This window comes from Apostichopus japonicus, chromosome 16 (assembly GCF_037975245.1).
Source record: "Apostichopus japonicus isolate 1M-3 chromosome 16, ASM3797524v1, whole genome shotgun sequence".
In the NCBI taxonomy this organism is placed as follows: domain Eukaryota; kingdom Metazoa; phylum Echinodermata; class Holothuroidea; order Aspidochirotida; family Stichopodidae; genus Apostichopus; species Apostichopus japonicus.
The window spans coordinates 41,331,256-41,353,610 of NC_092576.1; the positions used below are offsets into that span (position 1 = coordinate 41,331,256).

Below are 22,355 nucleotides of genomic sequence, written 5' to 3' on the forward strand. Positions count from 1 at the left end.
TAATATTGCCCATGCTCATGCAAAACCTGTTCATCTCTGATACATTTGAAGTAATCCATCTTTCATAAAACTATGAAAATATTACATCTGTAACTTTTACAAAAATGGTTAAAGATGAACTTTAAAATAACAAACTGAAGGACGATGATGAGCATTGTCCTCATAATCACATAGAATATAATTAGTTCATCCAATGCCATAATTTAAATATTGAAGTCGTCAATTGCTTCAATTTTTCTTTAAAACAGCACAATGGTTTCAGTTTGACCAATTCAATGTACAGAGAAGAGGTAAGTATTAAAACGTTACTGTAACGTCACTGTGAAGCGATACTATTTCATATTGAAGTTTGCAGTTTCACCACTCGAATCCAAACGAAAGATTGAAAGCACTTTCAGATTAACTTGAAGAACATTCAGATCACCAGTTTCATGTTTCAAAAACGTTCGTTCTACACGTTAAAACCTCCATGGTTAGTATAATGAAACTCCAACTAAACGATATTATAACAGTACTGATGTTTAAAATTGTGGTTAAATCTCGACCCCCCCCTAAAAAACTTGAACATTCTTTGAATTCTTAAATAATTAGGGCGTTATAAGAACTTGGTAAAGTTAATTACTAGGCGTTTGTTTGTGAATTATAACTTATCAACTTGCAAATGGATGTTTGTTTCCTAGTTCGAAATTACCAAACTTGACAGGTGAATTTACAAAGACATATAACCTAAGCTATCACAACACTGCGTGTTATACGGATGACATAGTTTAGTTGTCTTTAAAACTAATTGAATCAATAGGTGCTAATACTACTACTAAAAATTAATGAATATTAACTATCACCATTTTAATATTTCACGGCATTGCTTTGAGGATGTATAGTTATTTTAATAAGTGGGTCTTATACATGCTGTAATTGGTTCATAAGCAACATCATGAATGACAGGAATCAATCACGGCGTTAAGCATACATTATCATATATTATCGTAATTCTCGCTTCACTACTTCATATCCCCTTAATAACAATTCTTTCTTGTTCTTGTAAAAACAAATCGTATCATGAAACTCCGTGTTTTAATGTTTCTGATCATGTTTTGTATAAATTTGCTTTCGCCATGACCTTGCTAGATATCATTTTATAACATTCCATTCGATAACAAGTTTTAAAGAATTAATATTTATTTGCAAATGGAAAGGATAAAGAGAGGATAGTATTAGAATGTGAACTGCAAGTTAAAAGAACCGCAAACATGTACTCAAATAATAAGAAAGAAGCACTGATAACCACAGTCCACGAAGACTAGCGGTTGTTAATGTAATTTCGATTTACATTCTTAACGACGGTAACGGAACGTAAAATGACATTCGTTTAATGGTTGCTCTGATCAGATGCTAACTTTCACAACGACAATCATCTCATTGGAACTGACAACATCAGGTAGCCTTTAACCCATACGGTGAATGGGAGACAAATCCTGCAGTGATATACACTAGGCTAAATGGGCAATTAAATGCACTTCAGAGCACATATCCATGTAAATAGTCTTCACACAACTATAATAAGAAATCTTACAATATGAATTGCTTTACATACGGTCATTGTAACTTCTTATTTCAGGTGGAAGAATTTCGAACCTATTGGAGGTAGGCCTTTATTATAGTATATACTGTAAATTCGTGAAATGTCAATCTCCGTAAACCAAACATAGAGCGGATTTTCTTAAATATTTGAAGTTTCTGAATTCTGAACGGAATGAACGATATTCATACTTAATGTAAACCAAAAAACATTGCATATGCAAGATACTTTGGGACATGTCACTAAGGACTTTAGTTCTATACTCAACACTGCCTGTCAATGCTTATACATGTATTTGATCTCTCGGTATTTTAGTGTAGTCCATCATACACATTTCGTCTTCTCGGTACTAAAACTGATAAGTGTAGTTGCCGTAACCAACTCAATAGTTATCTGGACACAAAAAGCTGCTTAATAGTGTTGAAAATTAAACTTTTGTGAATGTAAGCTTAATCCTCTGGGATTTAATTTTCTGCTGAAAAGATATATGAGTAAGGTATTATGCATTTGCTTGCATCTTATACAATGGTACTGTGATTCGCTCATATGCGACAAAACGACTGATATAATCAAGCATAGCTTAAGCCAAAATTAAGTTAAGTATAGTCTTGTATTATTCGTTTCAATAGATCTATTCACCTTACTAACTCCCTTGTTCTTGCAAAAATGTGAATCATGAATTTATGTTATTACAGTTTGTGATCATGTTTTGAATAAATTTGCGTTCATTATATTCTTACCGGATATCATTTTATAGGATTGCATTTGTTTCAAACTTAAAATATTCAATGTTAGTCAGTGTTTCATATTATTATAGAATTCAAGCTCTAATCATGTCCTCTTATTTTCTTTCTACAAATACATACTAATTTTCAATTCGAAAATAGTATGTATTTGTATAAAGACAAATAAGAAAGTTCGAAACAATAGTTACCATGGTTCATGATCAATAGTGATGTTTTAATGGAACCTCACCCATACAGTGAATGTAAGTTAAACCCTGCAGTGATATACACTAGGCTATATGGACAATAAATGTACTTAAGAGGACAGGCTTCAATTACTTCCTATTGTTCTTCTTTACTGTGGTATATATCGCGTTTTACATGAATCAAATGCAAATTTTTAGCTTATGAATTAATTAATTGGGAAAAATGGCTCAAGAACGTACAATATATACCGATTAGGTGATTGGTTGTTAGCGATGCGAAATATTTCTGATGACGATATATCTTATTATCCACAGAGAATCAGAATGGCAAAAGAACCGTACTGCATCGGAAGGGACGTGATGCACCGATACTATACCAAAGATGTCAGTAGGATAGTGTCAAAAGCAACTGCAAAAGACATTGCTCATCTCATGTTTTATCTAATCATATACATCCTGTTTTATCCAAGCATTGAAAACCTAATGGATTAACTATAATATCTAAACTTAAAAACAAATAGAAGTAAGAGTTAAGTACAAAAAGATTCAAATTAAAAGATTCCACGAAAATCAGTAATTGTAATAAATTGCGCTCTAATTGTTGTTTTAGTAAATTATCAAGAATATCATGCAGCGCGACTTCTTTCTATTTACGTTCCTTTTGGCTTCCAGTGTTAGGTGACCCAAACAGTCAGAAAGTTATTTAACTGACTCTAACTACTTTATTATTTAATGCCATGCATAACTGTTTTGTTAGTTTGAGACAGTTTAAAAAAATGGAAAGAACCTAAATCCATGGTTTCTGAAAACGCGAATCTTGCTGTGTTCGACAATGTAGTTGAGTGTTTGTATATATTTATAACCTATCACCTATAGTTTACCTACCCAGAGAAATAGGTTATACGATTTGCTCCTATGTTTGTTGTTTTCGGTGATTGATTTTGATGACATCAAAGTCAATTCCATATAGTATACACGAGAAATGATATATACTATATAAGTGCTCTTGCAATATCATATACTTTCTTATTTCTCACACTAAGATTAAAATTGATGAAGTTGAGAAATTCTCCTCTGTAGTTTTCTTCAGAGAAAGTGAAGATTTAATTACGAGTAATTAGTAGTATGAATTCTCCTATAGGTGTTTCGCGGAACTAACACTGCTGTTAATTGGTGTCCGTTACATTAATGAATGGAAGGTTGAAATATTCGAAACCTTTTAATTTCCATGATATTATTTGAAATCGTATTTGAATAGTCAAAGCCAAAGCTAAAAACTGCTTCTTCTTGGGATTTTCCTTATTTAATAGCATCAACACTTAGTTTGCTTTAAAGCTCTTTAAAGCTCTTTTCAAGAATTCTGTTACATTTAATTTGATCTTGCAACTTTAGCATAAGATTCAATTATATGTATCAGAAAGCACGTACTTGAAAATGTTGTTATGTTTCTGACTTTTCTAAAACTACATGTCATCATCTTTTACAGGCCTTTAAATTAACACAATTATACATATTAAAGCAGAAAACATGTACATTTGGAAAAAGATTGTCGCTTAATTATTTTTATTAGCTATCTGAAACTGTAACACATTTGTAAGATTCACACATGATACATTTATCAAAGTTAAGTCTTCTTGGTTTCTTTCATTGTCACAATGGTTTTGTTTCGGCAATCGATTAATTATTTGAACTAAACAGGAACAGACAAAAAAGTGTCTTGTCGTTTACTGAATGTTGCGATTAACGTATATTTTGCCACTGATCCTTTCTCTCTGTTCTGATACGTATTAGAAAACATTTCGAATGGTAACAATTTATCATCAAACTAATTGATTAATCCCAGAAAGGAAAATATCTATCTCGCTGATTTCCCATTGTTTCGATAACAGCAACAAATCTCTTTCCTTTTCTATGATATTGATTGGTGGTGAAAAAAAGCGTTGCCAATATCGTTCCCGTTATTGGGTAGTGGCAAATTTGAACTTTTGGCCAAATGAGTTATATATATTATTCTTACATATTTCGAGGATGAGAATCGATTGAACCGGTCTAGAAGTCCTTATATTGTCTATTTTTTAGTTATATTTGACTGGTTTGTGTCGAATGCCCACCTAAGGCCCACTCTCGTTTTCACGTATTGACGAATAATTTCATCATTATAAAAACTCAGTTGCACAATTTGCCTTATTTCCATGCGTTTTTTTTTATAACGACGAATATTGCCCTTTGGAACAAGCCGAACATAACAACCATGTCATACTGATTTGAGAACCAAATAACTGCTACTTGAAAAAAATCCAGGACTATGGAAAGGTAATATTTTTAACCTCCAAAACGGGTACTGGTAGTATACATCGACGACAGTTTGACCTTTTTCTTGCAATATATTACCATTATTAAGCAGATATTATTATATAACATCTAGTGTGGCTTACGTTGTGTCTCTCTTTCACCAAAATGCCAAGGATTTTTTCAATACTATTATTATACCACATATGATCTATGTAGTGCCTACCTGGTACTCATTTTATATTGCAAAAAGGCAAAAATACACATCGGCTTGATTTAATTTAGATTACCATATACTTTTAGAAAAAGTAAATGCTGCTCCAAGAACTGAGTTTACAAGAATGTGTAATAAGATATAACGTGATCAGAATCACATTTTGTGTACTGTACTAAAAAGTCTTCTGCACAAATTGAACAGAAATCTAAGAAATCCCCCAAAATACCGATCATCAGTTTACAGAAACTCTTTTATTTTTATCCATCCGAGCACTTAGAATGTTTGTTGTAGTCTGTTTGTTATATCGTTTTATGTATGAACTTTTGTACTTGTAGATTTATTTGATGTCATATCTTATCATCTTAACATTTTTCCCCTTTTATATTAGTTATTCTTAGACTGTTTGTTGTAGTCTGGTTGTTTTATCGTTTTATGTATTAACTTTTGTAAGTGTAAAGGTATTCGATATGATACCCTATCATCTTAACATTTTATCCCCTTTTATATTATTTATTCTTCTTGTTGAGGTATTATATGACTCTTCTCTATATATTTTATATGTATACAGGAAGGGAAACAAAAAAAGGCAGCCAAATACTATAGTAAAACTTGAAAACACTTGAACAATGGCAGAGTTGTTGCCCACTCTAAATCCAATGATTCACACGAGGTTAAACATTCCGTTTAAGGGGATAGTATAGTGCAAAAACTTCCAAAACGTTTGAAGGATACTGAGAAACTATTGTCAGAGAAAATCAAGTATTACACTAACTTAAAAATGAAAAATTGCACACAATTTTTCGTAAATAGTGTCCTTCATTAGAGTTCCGACTTAACAGATTACGCAGCTGGAACTATTATGTTTGCAACTGCATGTGTTCACATTTTCATCAAAACGGAATAAAATATACCACGTGCATGCAAATACTTTGTCTAGTTGATACATTGTAGAAATTCTTGGGGGTTCTTTTTAAAATAAATACGATCAATGTACTACCCTTTCAGCAGCCGGCTCTCCTTGACCTTCCTACCCCAACATACCCCTATTAGACGCCATCCTTGTCACCCAAGAAAAACATACTCAAACACTTATATCCGCCCATTACTCATACAAATTCCTCTATTTTATACATTGTAACCAAACGTGGGCGTTCTTTTTAAAAATTAATAAGACCAATATACCACCCCTTTAACATCATATCCCTCATCATATCCGACTCCATCATTGCCACCCAAGAAAAACAACCCAAGAAAAACATACTAAAACATGTATGTTGATACCTGCGTATAGCCCATGCAAATTCCTTGACTCTTTCATACATTGTAGTAAACTGTGGACGTTTTTTTTAACATCAATAAGACCAACGTATTACCCCTTCGATTACTTCTCTCTATCTTAAGGTTATTTCATCTAACATCCCCTCCCACTCTACCCTCCACCCCGCCTTTCCCCATTTGACAGTGAACTTTCACGGTGTAACCCTATGGCTACTTCACACAGTAAAGCGACGACAACTAGTCTGTGACAGGAAGAAACTTGAAAATTTAGTAACGAATGTGTGACGAATGTCTAATTTAACTGAAAAACGACATGACAAAACGACGAATATGTTTACACTAAAGTTACTAATTTGTTTCGATGAGCAACAAATATGCCAACTCAAAGTTCTATTTGTTATATTGAATATATTGACAACTTTCGGTAAAAAAGATCCTTTTTAAATTACGATATACTAAAGTAAAAATGTAAAAATCTTTAGAGCAAGTTTAATCAAAACTCATTTCTTGCACATTCATCACTACTTGACGATATGCGGTCTGTGTGACTAATGACACGAATGTGTTCGTATAAATGTGTATTGTATATATTAAAATGCTTAAATAAATTTTCAGAATCACAATGCATTCAGCTTATTTTTTTATCAATTCAACATCATTGCATATAACTAATAATATGATTTATATGTCAAAATGTAAGTAGGCATATCCCCTTTAAGTACTTGTTTTGTAGTTGCCGGATTTTTCGTTCCCATAATATCCATATTTGGTTATATGATTTTATATTTACAAGTCTTCGTGGTGTAATAAAAGAAGCAAAGTGGTGTTCTCTGGACTTTAGATACTTTTAAATGACGTTTTCTTCCCGTTCAAATAATCTTATGTTTGAGAAATGCAAATAGAATGTTTCACCACGTTAACATCTCAATCATAGAAAGAGCCAGTAACTATCAGACGTTCGATCATACGATGTAAGAAACTGAACCAGATCCTTTGTAATATTTAATATCGACCATGATTCAGCCTTGTTACCTCAAGTCATCAAGCCTTATGATATATCCTGGATCTTTAGGTAAGTAACATTGAGTATACACATTAATCTGCCTCAAATTAACCTAACGTAGACAAAGATTGAGTTTTAATGGCTCTACAAAAGTCATTTTACCACAAACAAAAGCCAATGCTTTGCCTAGAAGTATGTCATATTTTGTTGAATGAGATTATCATACCAAGTGATGTGCTCTTCTTTACACGTGCAGTCTCATATGTAACCTCTGTGCCTCTTTGTTTGAGTATTCCCCTTCATCGGTACGTAAAAATCAAGTTCAGTGATGTTTCTCATCGGAAATGTTTCTGTCATCTGTGAAGCGGACACCTACGGATGGAATATACGTGTTAAAAGTGAACTTCAAGACTGGTTTCTATACGCCAGGTTATTATTGTCTCCATATACTTCCACCCTTCTATAACACCATCTCACCCCCCCCCCCCTTAACATAATATTTCACATCATATACTTGTATGCTCAAAGGACAAATTGTAAGAGCAGTAATTTTGTTTTACCTGTGTGAAGGAAGATTTAAAGATGTGAATTGTTGGTCGCTGAAAAAGGTTATTTCCCAACATGAAAGCAAGACATCATTCCTGATGATAGAAGTATTAAACTATTGAAAGTTTATCTGATATCAACTGTCTTTGATCATAAATACACATAAAACAGGACATTGACTTCATAATATATTGTCGCTAGCTTTGACGGAAAACATTTTCTTATAAATTATTGTTTGACAGAAATCCAAATCAGATTTTCAGCTACATTATCAGAGGAAGTATATATGAGTGCAGAAAATTCCCTTTAAAATAATAAAATCCAAAAATGGTTGCTGCGAACTGGAGACGTAAATGTTTTTCATTTAAGCAAATGTGGTCTGCTTCGAAATACACAGTGGACTGTTACAGAGATCGAAGAGCTTTAACATTAAACGATGTAATCGCATGCCACAGAATACGGACAATGATCACATTCGGCTGCAGTGTGTCATATGATGTTAAGTCTCAATGAATTGCCTGTCTGCTACAGTTACTATGGGCGTCTTGTATACCTTATTCAGATAATATCAACTTGCCACCGCGCATCAGCTGTCTGGTTGATCAAATGTATGTAATGTTAACGGTTCCCTTTAATTTACATTACGGACGGAATTTTGAACGTGCCAAATGTACTTCCTCTCCACCATCTTGTATGTATGCTTATTGCACAACGCAAAGAAAATAACAGCCTTTTGGCTAACTAATACGGTCATCATTAAGTTCAGCAGATATCGCAGTGGGCTGCAAATCCTAGTCAAACAATAATGGGACATATTTGATTTGATTCATATATCTTAATGGATAATTGTCATACGTATGCAGCAGGCCAATGGCTTGGGTACTTAATCGGATGAACGTGGTATGTCTTTTTAGGGATTTACAAGATTTATTACTTACAATGAATGAAGCATTTATCCTGTCATATATACAGTTGGTTAATTGTAGGAATTGATCTGACCATAATACATTTAAAAAACAGCTGGGGAAAATTTTAAAGTGAGAAGGAGCGACACAGGTTTTGATTCTGTTTGAACTTCATGTATGTTAGTATTCGTAGGAAAGGGACATTCCCTTGCTCTCCCGTTCATGACTTCTTTTGTTACTGCTAATATTTAGTGTTAGTAAATATTTCTAAGTTGCCTTACATTAATATCAATCTGAAAACAGATAGTCCAACGGGTGTATTTTCCATTTATACTACTATTGTTTTCCAAAGAACTTGCTTAGCCTTGAATAAGACGACTTTCTCTGCAACAGATTTTGACGCAGATACTGTAATTCACAATCATTCAAAACAGGATAGTAGTTTTTTTCCATCCATATAATTGCCGCAATTCCATTCTGAACACTGATGTGATAAAATGGTCCAATTGTTACATAAGTGATGTGACAAAAGTAAAACCTCATCAAGCATTTTTAAATCCATGCGGTTTTTGCTTCTTAAGACATTTTAATGTGTGAAATGCCAACAAGACTGAATATATCAACTATCACTAGGCAGCATTGGCGAAACAGCGGTGATAATACAAGTTCCATCCAGGAAAGGGACTGCCCCCTGCTCTCCCGTTCATGACCTCTTTTGTTACTGTCTATATTTAGCGTTAGTTGAACAAAAACGTATGCAGCAGGATAATGACTTGACTGAAACACCTTATTTTGTAGCATATTTAATTAACATTCTATTGTAGTGTTAATACTTTCTATACTAATAAAATCATCTAATTTTGCATACAGATCATGTGTCAGCTTAATATTGCGCAATAAACCAAACAATTCGTCCCACGTGTAGTTATGAGGGGTTAGAATGTTTGTTTAACGTTAGAACAATGTGTCTTCAAGTCTTAAATATCAAGCTTAAAACGTCATCCTCATTCAAAGAATTCGGTCCATAAGAAGTTCAGGACATACATTTTTGTGTTGATTATGGATCTGTTTGTTTGAACTAGGTATCATAATACAATACTTATCGCGATATCACTCGAGCCTGTTCTGTGATACAAAACTTAATTTAACCTCACATGACCTTTGCTAATTCCATTTTGTCAACATTAATCGCAACAACATCAAATAAATGAAATGAACGAAAAACTTCATTTTACAAATGACCTAATTTCGTTTACATTTTTGGCCGGATTGAGGGGCTCCAAACAAAATGCTTGCAAAAACCTCAGAGTAATGTAATTGGCAACAAAAAAACATTTATTTCTGGGATCAGAAAGTAGTTCTATATTTCACTTTATCATTAATGTATTTTCAACAACATTGTACCCACATACCATGACCAAATTGCCTTAATCTGACACTGATTCAAAGGATACATTCACAGACAATGTAAACTTTGCATTTTTGCATAAACTTTGCAATTTTTCGGTAATCTTATCGGTCGTCGCTTAGCTTATGTCTTTCATGTGGTCAATATGGTGGTTTTAGGGAACATCGACCAGAAGAGCAACATAACTTTTCATTCGAAGGCAATAATTCATAAATCTCCACCCCCCCCCCTCTACAACACATAAATGAAGAAATAGGTATATTCACAGAAATTCCGAAAGTTCAACCTTACCCTATCGTGTCAGTCCGAAGGTATCTCTTGTGTTAATAGAGATTCATATAAATCAGATAAAAGTTCTAGTGGTCTGTTAATTTTTTTATTGATATTAGTTATAGTACATGTATACTCGGTGGTCGCGTATTAGCTTCATGCGGACGGTTAAGGTTTCTGCTGTTGTGCATATGTAGTACCACTTGCACTTCCCGTAGTGTTAGACATTTGGTTCCTAAGCATCGCTTGGTTACATTAAACTAATTGAGTATTATCTCATATTATCTCATTATTTCCAAATTACATAATGTGTAGATTAGTTTCCCCGTTTGCCAAACTGTATATCTAGCATTATTTGTGTCATATTGGGACGAGCTTTGCAAATGAAACTAATAAAATAAAACACTTGCAGCAAGGTTTTTGACGGAACATCTGTGTGGTAACACATATGTATCCGTTCACAGATCGGTGATGACAGTTCTTGAGAATGGAAAAGCTTAGGTCAAAGCTTGAAACATTAGATGTGGGTTCATCTGATGAACACGCCAGTGGATTTGAAGAACCGTCACTATCATCATCTGCTCAAGCTGCTCAAGCTTTTGTGACGTCATCGCAGTCAACTGAAAGGCCCAAGTTTGTTGTTAGGACTGAAAATGTGAAGCCAACAGTTACAGGTGAACAAGGTTTTTTCCATGTGTTGTTTGACTATAATGTCCATGTTCTGTCAATGGATTTATCTCTATTACTTTTACATTCTGATTTTTGCGCACAAGTATGTTAGAATTATTTTGATTTCTTTGTTGGAAATTATTGTTATGCGATCGAATTTTGTTATTCAGCCTTGTCTCTTAAATACTTCCACATCATAGGAACTATCATTCATATATCAACGACAATATATTGGATAACCTTCGATAAGGCCTCCTCAAAAGAATGAAAAAGAAACTAAATCAGAATTGAAATACCATATAAAAGGAGACATTCAATGTTATTCTACTGAATGATCAGATTAATATCTCGTTTTCACTGAACTATTAGTTTAGTATATATTCAACAAGTAGAATACCTCCAAATATTCCGAATTTGCATTGATCGTAAACCTCTCACTGATCGTAAACCTCTAGGTTTCCTACACAATCATTATTCAATTACAGGAAGATTTGTATTTTGTCACTTGAAACCCTCTGGTAAGCACAGCAGTATTATCTATGGGTGCACTTCTAAAGAGAGAGTTACGTTTTCCACCTTCTCGGTAGACTCGCCTAATGATTTGGATGAAGCTCCAGAACTTTAACACACGTCTTATTTGGATATTTATTTCTGCGAGCATGTACATACATGACATCATTTAATGTAACTTTCATCCGTTAATTCGATTTTGTTTATTTCTTCACAGACAAAAAGTCTCTTTTAATAGATGCCTTGAAAAGGCGATATAAAATACAATACGAAGCTATCCAACCAATACCGTACATTAAGGAGAGACTATATTGTGTAGATAAGGTATTTGTAGAAGGAGGTACAGAGTTCTATTCTGTTACAGGAACAGCAGATAAAGGTGAATGGGTACGTGTGAATTCTTACAGAGATATTTTCACAGATTCCCGAATTAAATCACAGCGTCGTATCATAGAAGCAGGGGCCGGGTATGGCAAGTCAACTGTAACCCTACAGCTTGCATATGATTGGTGCAACGGTGTAGAAGGTTCACCTCTGAAAGACGTAGAAATTCTGATTCTTCTCCGGTTAAGGCAGCTTGGAAATGTCAAATCTATCTACAAAGCAATCAAACTGTTCTTGGTACCAGACGAACCGCGAATCAAATCAAGTGATATTAAAAATATCATTGAAAGCTGTTCTTCTGTTGAGGTACTTCTGGACGGATATGACGAGTATCCTGATAAGGACAAACGTACAGGAAGTGACGTAGACCGAATTATTACACAATATTTGTTCGAGGATTTTGACGTATCCTTAACAACCAGATATCTTCCAAAGGACTATGACAGATATAATACTAAGCGAGTGAGATTAGTTGGATTTGACGAGAAAGCACGTGATCAGTACATTCGTAAGGCTATTGATGGAGTTAACGAAGAGATTGTTGAGAAGATTAAACGCGCTTTGAAAGCTAACCCGTTACTTGACGACTTATGTCAGGTTCCTATCTTCTTTGTTATGTTTGCTCACATGACTCACGAGAAGGAATGTTTTCACACACTCAAGTCGGTTACAGAATTCTTTAGCTACATGATCAAATGTTTCCATAATCACATGAGAAAGAAATCCCTGGATATGAACACAAAGAAACACATGAGTGAGTATGAAATTGAGCATACTGAACTGAGTAATGTAGCGTTTGAGGGCCTCAGTAACGAAAACCAACAACTATCATGGGGTAGGGACAAACTCGGTGAACGACTTGGTCAAGGGTTTTATGATCACTATATCTTAGTTGGTATCTTGGTAGAGGAAGAAGTAGCTGACGTCACAAATGTAATGACCCCAGTCAAATACATACAGACGAAGACCGAAGCAAGGTTCTATCACAAGCTGTTTTGTGAATATTTTGCATCTTTTGCATTGGTAGTTAAGGTTGCTGCTGCTAGAAATACAACTGAAGTGAAGAAAATTCTTGATAAATTAGATCCATTCGATCTTCAATACCTGTATCGATTCAGCTGTGGGATTGACGTTAAAGTTGGGAGCAAGATAATAGAATACTTGAAGGGAAGAAAAGACTGCGATAAGTTTGTCATACTCTGCATCCTGGAACAAACTGGAGAGATAGATGATGACATCAAGAAAAGTGTCAGAGAGATCTGCTCTAAGGTGTTTTTTCTCTCTGATAGCAACAGCAAACTACTTCAAAGATTTTCTATTCAGCTGTTGGATATTGCGTCTAAATGTAATGTAAGTAAGACTTTATTGATGTATACGCTATAAACTGATGCTCCCTTAGAAATGAGAGCGATACCAGTGTTTGTGTTTTAATTGTTTTTATAGTTCATTTTAACTGAATGGAATATTCCACAACAACTGAAAATAATTAAGCTTTGTTTTCAGGCAAAAAAAAAACAAACAAACATTTATTCGACTTTCAAGTTAATCGGTAACATACGATATACACTAACATCTTATAATAATGACGTTAATTAAACATTAATTTTTGACACTTACATTTATTTAATGTAATATTCATTCACACTTTTTAGTTTTTAGGTATCGTACAACATATATTTAAAAGTTTATTTGGCGACTAAACTTAAAAAAAAAGCAATACATTGTTTGTTTGTTGCTGATTGTAATGCTAAGTTTTTATAGCTGAATATGTACTTAATTAAAGATATGCTGAGCCCACACCAATATTACCAACATCTGTATATGATGTGTCTGTGAAGGTAGCCAAAGAATAAACTTTACTCATTTATGTGGTAACACACAATTGCCTTAGGGCTTTCTATCTACAACCATTTGGGTTTTATTAAGAAGTCTACAGCTTATATATCAACTCTCTATGAATACAATACACCATGGATATCAATGTTATATTTTGTTGACTCCCTCCAAACCAAAGTTATATTTTATATCCAAACAATTAACTTAAGTATCCTAACTGGTAAACAGTGTAACACATGAACGTTCCAGTGGTATAAATGGGGAGTGCCTTCTTATGGTGTTATACACAGTGATTGTCGAATTCGTGGGTGGGCGGCAGTTGAGGAACATCTAGATATTATACATGTCAAAATGTTAGATAGCGATGCTTTGCTGTGCGTATATAACATGGCCTTTTTAACACATTTTTAGTGGGTGGGCTATTTCTAAAAAGGGACCATCATGACACTATCTAGCGTAGCAAGACATTTTTTTTTGTCAAAAATGCCTCCCAGATTGCCGGGAAATAGAACTTCCCAGGCCCCGAAAGTTGCATTTAAACATTCTTCATTTTAAGATATCATGTATTAAAAATTACACTTCAAAAGCAAAAAAAATGAATTAGAAGAAAAATACAAATGGTAAAATCATTTTGTAGGGGAAAACAAGATTCTACGTTAAACATGTCGCTAAAGCTAATTGAAATAACGCATACTGTCCAGGCGTTCACATTAACATAGGCCTATTTGAATTTCGGAAGTGGAAATCTCATGGACAGGTCCACCTGTCTTCGTAGGACACGGCCCTAGCCTTAGAATAAAGCCACTAAAAGCTGAGAAGGCTGTTTAGAACGCTTAGCGCTAACACGTTACTCCTTTAAACATACATATTAAGCACGATATGCATCAACACAACCATAGTGATATATATATATATATATATATATATACATTATCTTTAAGTGTGGACTAAGTTAGGCTACATTAACTTAATATAACAGCCATGTGGTGCGTATTATTACGTAGCTGTAACTCAGTAGTTATACGCAGAGTAGCCATTTCGAACGTGACACAACCGGCCAAGTTAAATCACTATTTCAGTGGCGGTGGTGGGGGGGGGGGGTTCCCCTCACTACAACCGGAAGAAATGGTTCAACCGGGGAATTAAGCAGGGGACAATAGAACCATTGCTACCGGAGTAACCTCCCTCTTTTTGCAACTTGACACAACATATTAATTACCTTGCCTTCATAGGGGTTACTTATATAGACCTGATTTATATTTCTAAACATGCCTAAAAATGCATCTCGACCCTTTCTACATTAATCATACGTTTTCAGTTTTCAAATTGCCCCAACACGATTTTCGTAATAAATGTGCAACGGTTCTGCACTATATACACCTTAACCAAACCTCTTCTGGGGTTTCATATTTCGCATGCCTTTAAAATATACATCATTTAACGCTATCTTAACTACATATTCTGGTTAACAATTATTATCAAGCTCTTAACTTTGAGTCTTGAAGAGTCCATGAGAGGACAGAGGAAACAGTCAAAAACGTGTTTTTTTTTTAAATTGTGGAAATTGTTCTATTCAGTCAATATCTTACTGCAAAATAGATATTCAATAAACATACTTATGGTTTAAACTAAATTAAACTGTTAAACATTATATAATGCGTGATCGATTCAACGATGTATCTTCAAATGTATTCACCAATCTTTACTTCAATGTTATATTATGTTCATCATTTAATTTATGTTTTTCCATTAACATTAACATCATAGTTATTTGATGCATACATCTTTTTGCCATCTCGGTTTCATTAATTGCCTGTGTAATTGATTCATCTTTCTTTTGTTCTTCCCACAGATCCCGATTGTTGATCTTTATCTGTTTAAATCTTTCAGCAAAGCTGATAAAGATAACATCGTCCTCCGTTCTGGTCTTTCTTTGGGTAATCTTCCTACAGTATTCAAGATAGACGTAGATATAAAGGAAGGAAGAGAATTAACAGAGGAAGACGTTACAGGTTTATTACTCTATGCAGAACAATCAAATGACTTACGTGAACTCTGGTAAGTGTTACTAACAGTGTTAGATACATGAAATGTCTGCATTATTGTTATAAGAGATCTTTGACCTGGTACATGGATCGAACAATCCACATGGCGATGCTATAATTAAACAGGCTGCATTATGGAAGCTATTCCGTACTCACTCGGCTCCATTCACATTCATTCAAAACACTTAACATGTCGTCGGAACACACGTCTAACTTTGCTGTAGGAGAATTATTTATTTCATGAACATTAAATATCTATGAAAGGAAAATGAACTAGAAATTTCTTCCTTTTCCTTTTCAGGTTCCTCAATTGTACACTACCAGAAACAGTCCATCCAAATTATATTCCAATCAGATTAAAGACATCGAATGTTAAGGGTAATTACAAAACAATCGATATGTTTAATATATTCATAAGGTGTGAGTATAACAAAAACTTATTTCCGTGTCCTTCTGTCTCTACCAAATAATCAGTCAATAATATTACAGAGAAACAACTTTCATGTTACCGTATGCGTTTATGCTCTGTAAGTTATCTGTACGAGTAATGTCATGAAAGCCATCTACCAGCTACCAATAATACGATAACATTACTGTTAGACATCCATGGTGTAGGTATAGGTTGTATACTTTAGGTGTCATTTACTGTATTATCGATACCAAGAGCTATGATTGATCAATTATTAACCAAACAAATTTATAGATTATCCTTCCTATATATAATTATAAGGTTTATGTTATACCCGACGCACAACATAACATTACCAATCTGGTTTAAGAAAATAACTAGAAAGGGAAAATGATTACACAGTGTATGGTTGAGTTCTGAACGAGTAAGTTACATCAGAAAGCTTATTTTTAGATTTTTCAAGTGCTTTTAATACGGTTTTACCAATTCGGTTAATCCAAGGTTTGTGTAGTTTTATCGATGAGCCATGGCTTATACATTGGTTGGCTAATTTTTTACAAGGATGGTCCCGACAAGTCAAGCTACAGAAAGGTTACTCAGAGGAATCAAATATTACAGTGGGAGTCCCCCAGGGAGGTCCTCTATCTGCGTTACTTTTTACAATATACACAGATGATAAACGTTCTTCTCTGGGGTGTAATGTAATTAAGTACGCTGATGATACAGCTATATCCCGTAACATTTCAAAGCGGACACACCTTGAAAATCAAAATGACTATAAATCATGTATTGATAATATGGTCAATTTGTGTGAGCAGAAGAACCTCTTACCTAATCCTAAGAAATCTAAAGAAATAATTTTTGAAAACATTAACATTAAACATCAAGGTCTCATTCAGACCAGTGATCAGAAAACTTATGTTCAAGGCTCCATTGTTGAGCGGGTATCTCATACTATGTACTTAGGAGTTGATATTGACGCCAAGTTAACCTTTACTAAACATATATCTAAAACGATGTCTAAGGTGTATTATATTGTATCAACGTTGGCATACATTACTCCTTATTTTCATTCTAATGTAAGATATAAGGTTTTCAACTCATCAATTCCGCCAGTGATTGTGTATGCAGTTCCTGTCTGGTATCACCTTCTACTTGAAAAGGACAAGAAAGGAATCAGAAGTTTCTTGAAATATTGTAATATTGTGACGAGCCCGCTTCCTCCGATAGTAAAACTATATCGGGACTCGCGATAGAAAGGTACTGGGATATCTTGATGCCGTATTTATGCTTCTTCAGGAGATGTCTCGAACGGGCGAAAACAATGAGTTCACAGAAAAACAATTTGACAAGATCGGATTTGATTAATGATTCGGTATAATTTCTTCTCTGTCGATTCTCTTAACAAATAAAACTAAATTACAATGATTTGACTTGACTCCGTCAATTACGCAATTAGAGGGAGTGATGAACTTTCGGCGGAGTGATAAATTTGCTGACCAAGTGATAAAACTTTCGGCCCCATGCCGTTTTATACCTTACTTCTATAAAAATCCCACTGCGCATAATCAGAAGGCAGCCAATAACCTGACCATCCTGTATTAGCTTAACGATATAAAAATAAGTGCGCTGGCACTGATCTGCCCTAATTGGTTGGGAGTTTGGAAGTCCATCCCCTTTTCTATGGAAACTTCCATACCACGTGAGAGAACCTTCTCGAATGTTCCACAGACATAATGGAATCTATTTTGGGAAAAAGCCCTGTACCAAGATTCAATAAGATAGTTAAAAACTTCTCGTGGGAAAACTGAATCCATGACCTAGATAAATACATAAGAGGCCTGTAAGGTGTCTCGATGGGGTGTTTCGGTAACATCAAAGAGATGGTATTACTATTTCATAACAATATTGCTCAAATATATTTAATCTCGACTATGAAAGCCTTGTTGGTAAAGTAAACACTGCTGCTAAAAATGAATTCATAAGACTAGCTAAGAATATACATAGTTCTACAGATCACCCACTTCACTCCGAGTTGATCTCTCTGTGCAATAGAACCAACAAGTACAATCTACGTAATCCTACTATCTTGCCATCGTTTAGAATTATGCTTTTTAAGAACTCATTTATCTACAGAGCAGCCATTTATATTCAAAATGGGTTCTTAGAATCTCTGTTATAATCCTTTTAATTTTTAAAACTTCTAATCCTTCATCTTATTTCTTTTCTTTTCTTTTTTGTTCATGCTTTCATGTTTGTACATGTTTACGTCTTTCATGTATCATTTTTATGTGTCCTATTTATAAATTGAAATTGAAAGCGTGCAATTTGTTTGTAAGGTAAAAGAAAAGCAATCTTTGTTCGTAGCCGTATTTACGGGAATACCGCCTACAATATTACCATTTGTTTCTAAATAAACAGCCCTAATTTTTACTAAAAAGCTATCATGGGCTATCATGAAAAAATGCCATAACATGAATTAACAACTACGACAATCTGAAATTTTATAATATATGTCAGTACTGCAGTATATATACATAATTAGTGCAATATTTTACTCCTGTTCTAAGTGTATAAACACAAAATCAATGACATTTAGCAGTTGAAACAGGGTTAAAAGAAGTACAAACCAAATCCCTTTCTTGGTTTTCCCCACGGACATTGTTACAATAGAACGATTAAAACTACGAAATATTTTGTCTAAGTTTTTCTAGTTGCATAAGGACATAAGGTTGCATAAATAAATGTAAAAACATGCAGTCTGTTCCATGACAATGCTTTACTTACAACACCCTGCATTCATATGATACAGGAATTAATAGGAACATAAAGGCACACGTTCGTGATTGTTATTTTTACAGGCTCAGTGAGGAATAATTTGTGCGACTTATTTTTAAATCAAGTCACATGAGAATACATTACAGAAGACTTGATTACTGGGGCATGTGAATAACATTTCAAAATGTTGAAGATAGTCGTAACGTATAACCTATTAGTTAGTTCACTTACTCTGACAATATTACAATCATAAATTGCAAGTAATAAAGATTGACACAATAACATCCAACATATATTCTTGCTACAGGGCCACCAAGCAATCAACACTTTTCTCAGAGGTAGAAATTGAACCTACATACTACAATATGGTCCGTTGCAATAGTATCACATGTAAACATTTCTTTGTAAACTGGTATTTAGAACAAAGAATGATGTCAATGGAGTTTATATTCACACTAGCCGAGGCATAGTACATCAATATCCGTTAACGAGACCAAACCAGGTCAATACAACTCCGTAGCCTAGCCTATGCAGGGCAGACAATACTTATTCAAGGAGCCTACTTTAGATTTGCTAGTCACATTTGTCTCTAATATGGTATTTTCAAAGTCACATATTAAACTGTTTACCGTTGCAACATTTCTTTCGAGTTATGAAGTTGTAAAGTCAATTATTTCCGACCATACAGTGGTTTTTTACCCGTAGGGACTTGTCGTGGAGGTGGGGACAGTTCAATTGGAATGACATCATTCTCCTCTGATTATATTGCTAAACCACTATTACATAACATAATAAAGAAATATTGTTATTCTTTGATATTTATGATGTTAATTATTATGATCACGTTATGTTTCTTTAGACTCTGCAGGTATGTAACTATTACAACAACTAATACTGAATCAACATTTATATTGTGATAATATCTTGTCACAGAATGATGATACATGCAAATATGTTCAAACTTAATGACACAAGAGTTTAATTAGGCCATTAGTAACATTTCCTTAGCTGGTCCGCTGATTGTTGTTTAGTTTAGCAAAGATTTACCAAAATTTATAACAAATAAAATAACAAAGATGATTAATTTCGTTTACTTCTCTGTTTTGTGTGATGCATGGTTGTCATAGTTACCGCATTTTTGATCATTTTGATCATAACACGTTCATTACAAATCTATCTTTGACCTCAGTGTCACTCCAGGATTTTGTTAAGTAAAAATAAACATATACATAAATATATAATATTCTCCAACATGTATAGACCTATCTCTCCTATACAGTCTTCTCGCAAAAGTCTGGCAGTTATTTGGATCTCGATTCTGGGCAGTGGATTAAGGTAAATGTACATGGCTATGATACACAGTGAAACCACGGTAAAATACCTCATGATGAGTCAATATCTCATATGGGTTTCGTACTTGTTTGACATATTATTTGCAAACTTCACAGTAAGACTATTACATCTTCTCTGATGCACTCTACCGTTCCTTTTATGTAAAATAAGCTACAGTCAAATTATGAAGTCATAGAAGTGATAACAATATAAACAGACACAAAATTCGTGATTCTTTAGTGAAGATCGTAACCATATATATCTATGTGTTAGTTCTTATCAGTGTTCATTATAGAAATTAACTGGAACAGATTGCAAGGTATTATATTTACATCTTCATACAATAATTACCTAACGGGAAGGTCAAGGTTCATCGTGGGAGTACATGTACAATTCATATCTTATTTATTGCCTGTGTGTAATATTAATTGTTAGGTTGATGACGTCGATACTATCACTAAACTGTGTTCAAAAGACGTGACTATTGCTGAGAGTGACAGTCGGGCCACAACAGAGGTCAACCAGGCAGCTCCTGGAGAAGGCATCAAGTCATAACGTAAGTCAGTGTACAAACAGTTAAATATACAAACGTCAGCTTAACCATAGAGCCACCGTCTACTTGTACATACCTATGGTATTATTGAAATATAAAAAAAAAATCAACTTCCAATTCTGCAACTAGTTTGCTGGATATCAAACTGATGCATTAACATTTACGTCTAGATGCAATTCTATTGACGAAGGGAAGTTTAGCTTTACTAAAGTTTTTTCTAATAAATCTTTGTCGCATAGTTTCATCTGCGTTTATCGTACTTTCCGTTGCAAACACCGAATGACTACATAACTAACAACATAATTATGTGTAAATTCAGAACAGTTGTGTTTCCTTAATTCCCGGTTTCAAATTATATTAATATTACAAACTGTTTACAATAATATGATGACTGCTGACAGTTTCATATTTGCAATATATGAGCAATTGCAAACTTTAATTATTAATTTCATGTAGACAATTTCTCAAGAGATGTTCGAGTGTTTTTCGCGGTTTTTGTATAACAGTGATAGGCTTACAGTTCCAAACTAGTCGTGGAACCTTATCTTCATGTGATCTCGACTCAACCATTATGCCCATTGAAAGCACAGTTAACAATTTAGGCCATTCACTTTGTTTAACAGGCTGAACAACATTCTCTTATCTGTCAAGAAACACAAACCCCGATCATAGTTGTTCAGCTTAATTTACCTATTATTTTACCAGCTATAATGAAGCATTTTGTGTTTTTTCGTTAGTTTATTGTATTTTAATGGTATTCTGACTTCAAACTCGAAAGTCTTTTCAGACAAGACATTTTCAAACACTGACCTACAATTGCACGAAAATATCGTTTTGCTTACTTATTTCAAGTAGCCTACTTAGTCAATAAAGAATGTTCATTACTGCTGAAATAGTCTGTCTATTTAATTCATAGCATATATAATATCGGCATCATTAATATTTTCATTCCATCAGATTCTTATCAGAAGCGTGTTCCTACACCACTCATTTAGTCACGTGGTTAAGGGTGACGTCATCCTACAATCAGGTGTACGGCTACCAGGACTGTCATCAGTATATATAATGTGCATAGAAACAAAGGGCGGCAGAAAAATGACACAACAAGAGATTGTTGATATAATGTTGTATGTACAATAGTCACACACACTAGTAAGACTATCTTAAGTATAATAGTACATGTGTCATATATAATAACTGAACGGATACTTACAGAGAAACCGTACCATGTTGCTTCAAAGTCCTTTGTTAGGATATCCTCAAACAAATTCCTTCGATATAATCATTGGGCTCCGAATCAATCATCCAGTGTTCACACCATCCTGATCTAGATCGAACTCAGGCAGCTTAAACCGAGCACAGGTCAGCCTTCAAAACGTGGTTTCGAACCAAATTATGCTGCAAATGTAACGC

General features: G+C 34.1%; 1 protein-coding gene and 1 long non-coding RNA gene across 2 annotated transcripts in view; both read left to right on the forward strand.

Moving 5' to 3' along the window:
- The first annotated feature begins 247 nt into the window (after window positions 1–247).
- On the forward strand, window positions 248–5,962 carry LOC139982683 (uncharacterized). Its single transcript, XR_011798241.1, has 3 exons — window positions 248–290; window positions 1,619–1,644; window positions 2,826–5,962. It is a non-coding gene; the product is annotated as an uncharacterized lncRNA (long non-coding RNA).
- A 1,271-nt stretch (window positions 5,963–7,233) lies between these two features.
- Window positions 7,234–22,355, forward strand: part of LOC139982681 (uncharacterized) — a 26,241-nt gene continuing 11,119 nt past the window's right edge. Inside the window, exons 1-8 of the mRNA XM_071995725.1 lie at window positions 7,234–7,366; window positions 10,891–11,100; window positions 11,823–13,339; window positions 15,678–15,883; window positions 16,172–16,248; window positions 20,337–20,392; window positions 20,825–20,945; window positions 21,900–22,069. Of these exons, the coding sequence (XP_071851826.1) occupies window positions 10,914–11,100; window positions 11,823–13,339; window positions 15,678–15,883; window positions 16,172–16,248; window positions 20,337–20,392; window positions 20,825–20,944 (2,163 nt within the window). The 5' untranslated portion in view covers window positions 7,234–7,366; window positions 10,891–10,913 and the 3' untranslated portion in view covers window position 20,945; window positions 21,900–22,069. The remainder of the gene's footprint in view (window positions 7,367–10,890; window positions 11,101–11,822; window positions 13,340–15,677; window positions 15,884–16,171; window positions 16,249–20,336; window positions 20,393–20,824; window positions 20,946–21,899; window positions 22,070–22,355) is intronic.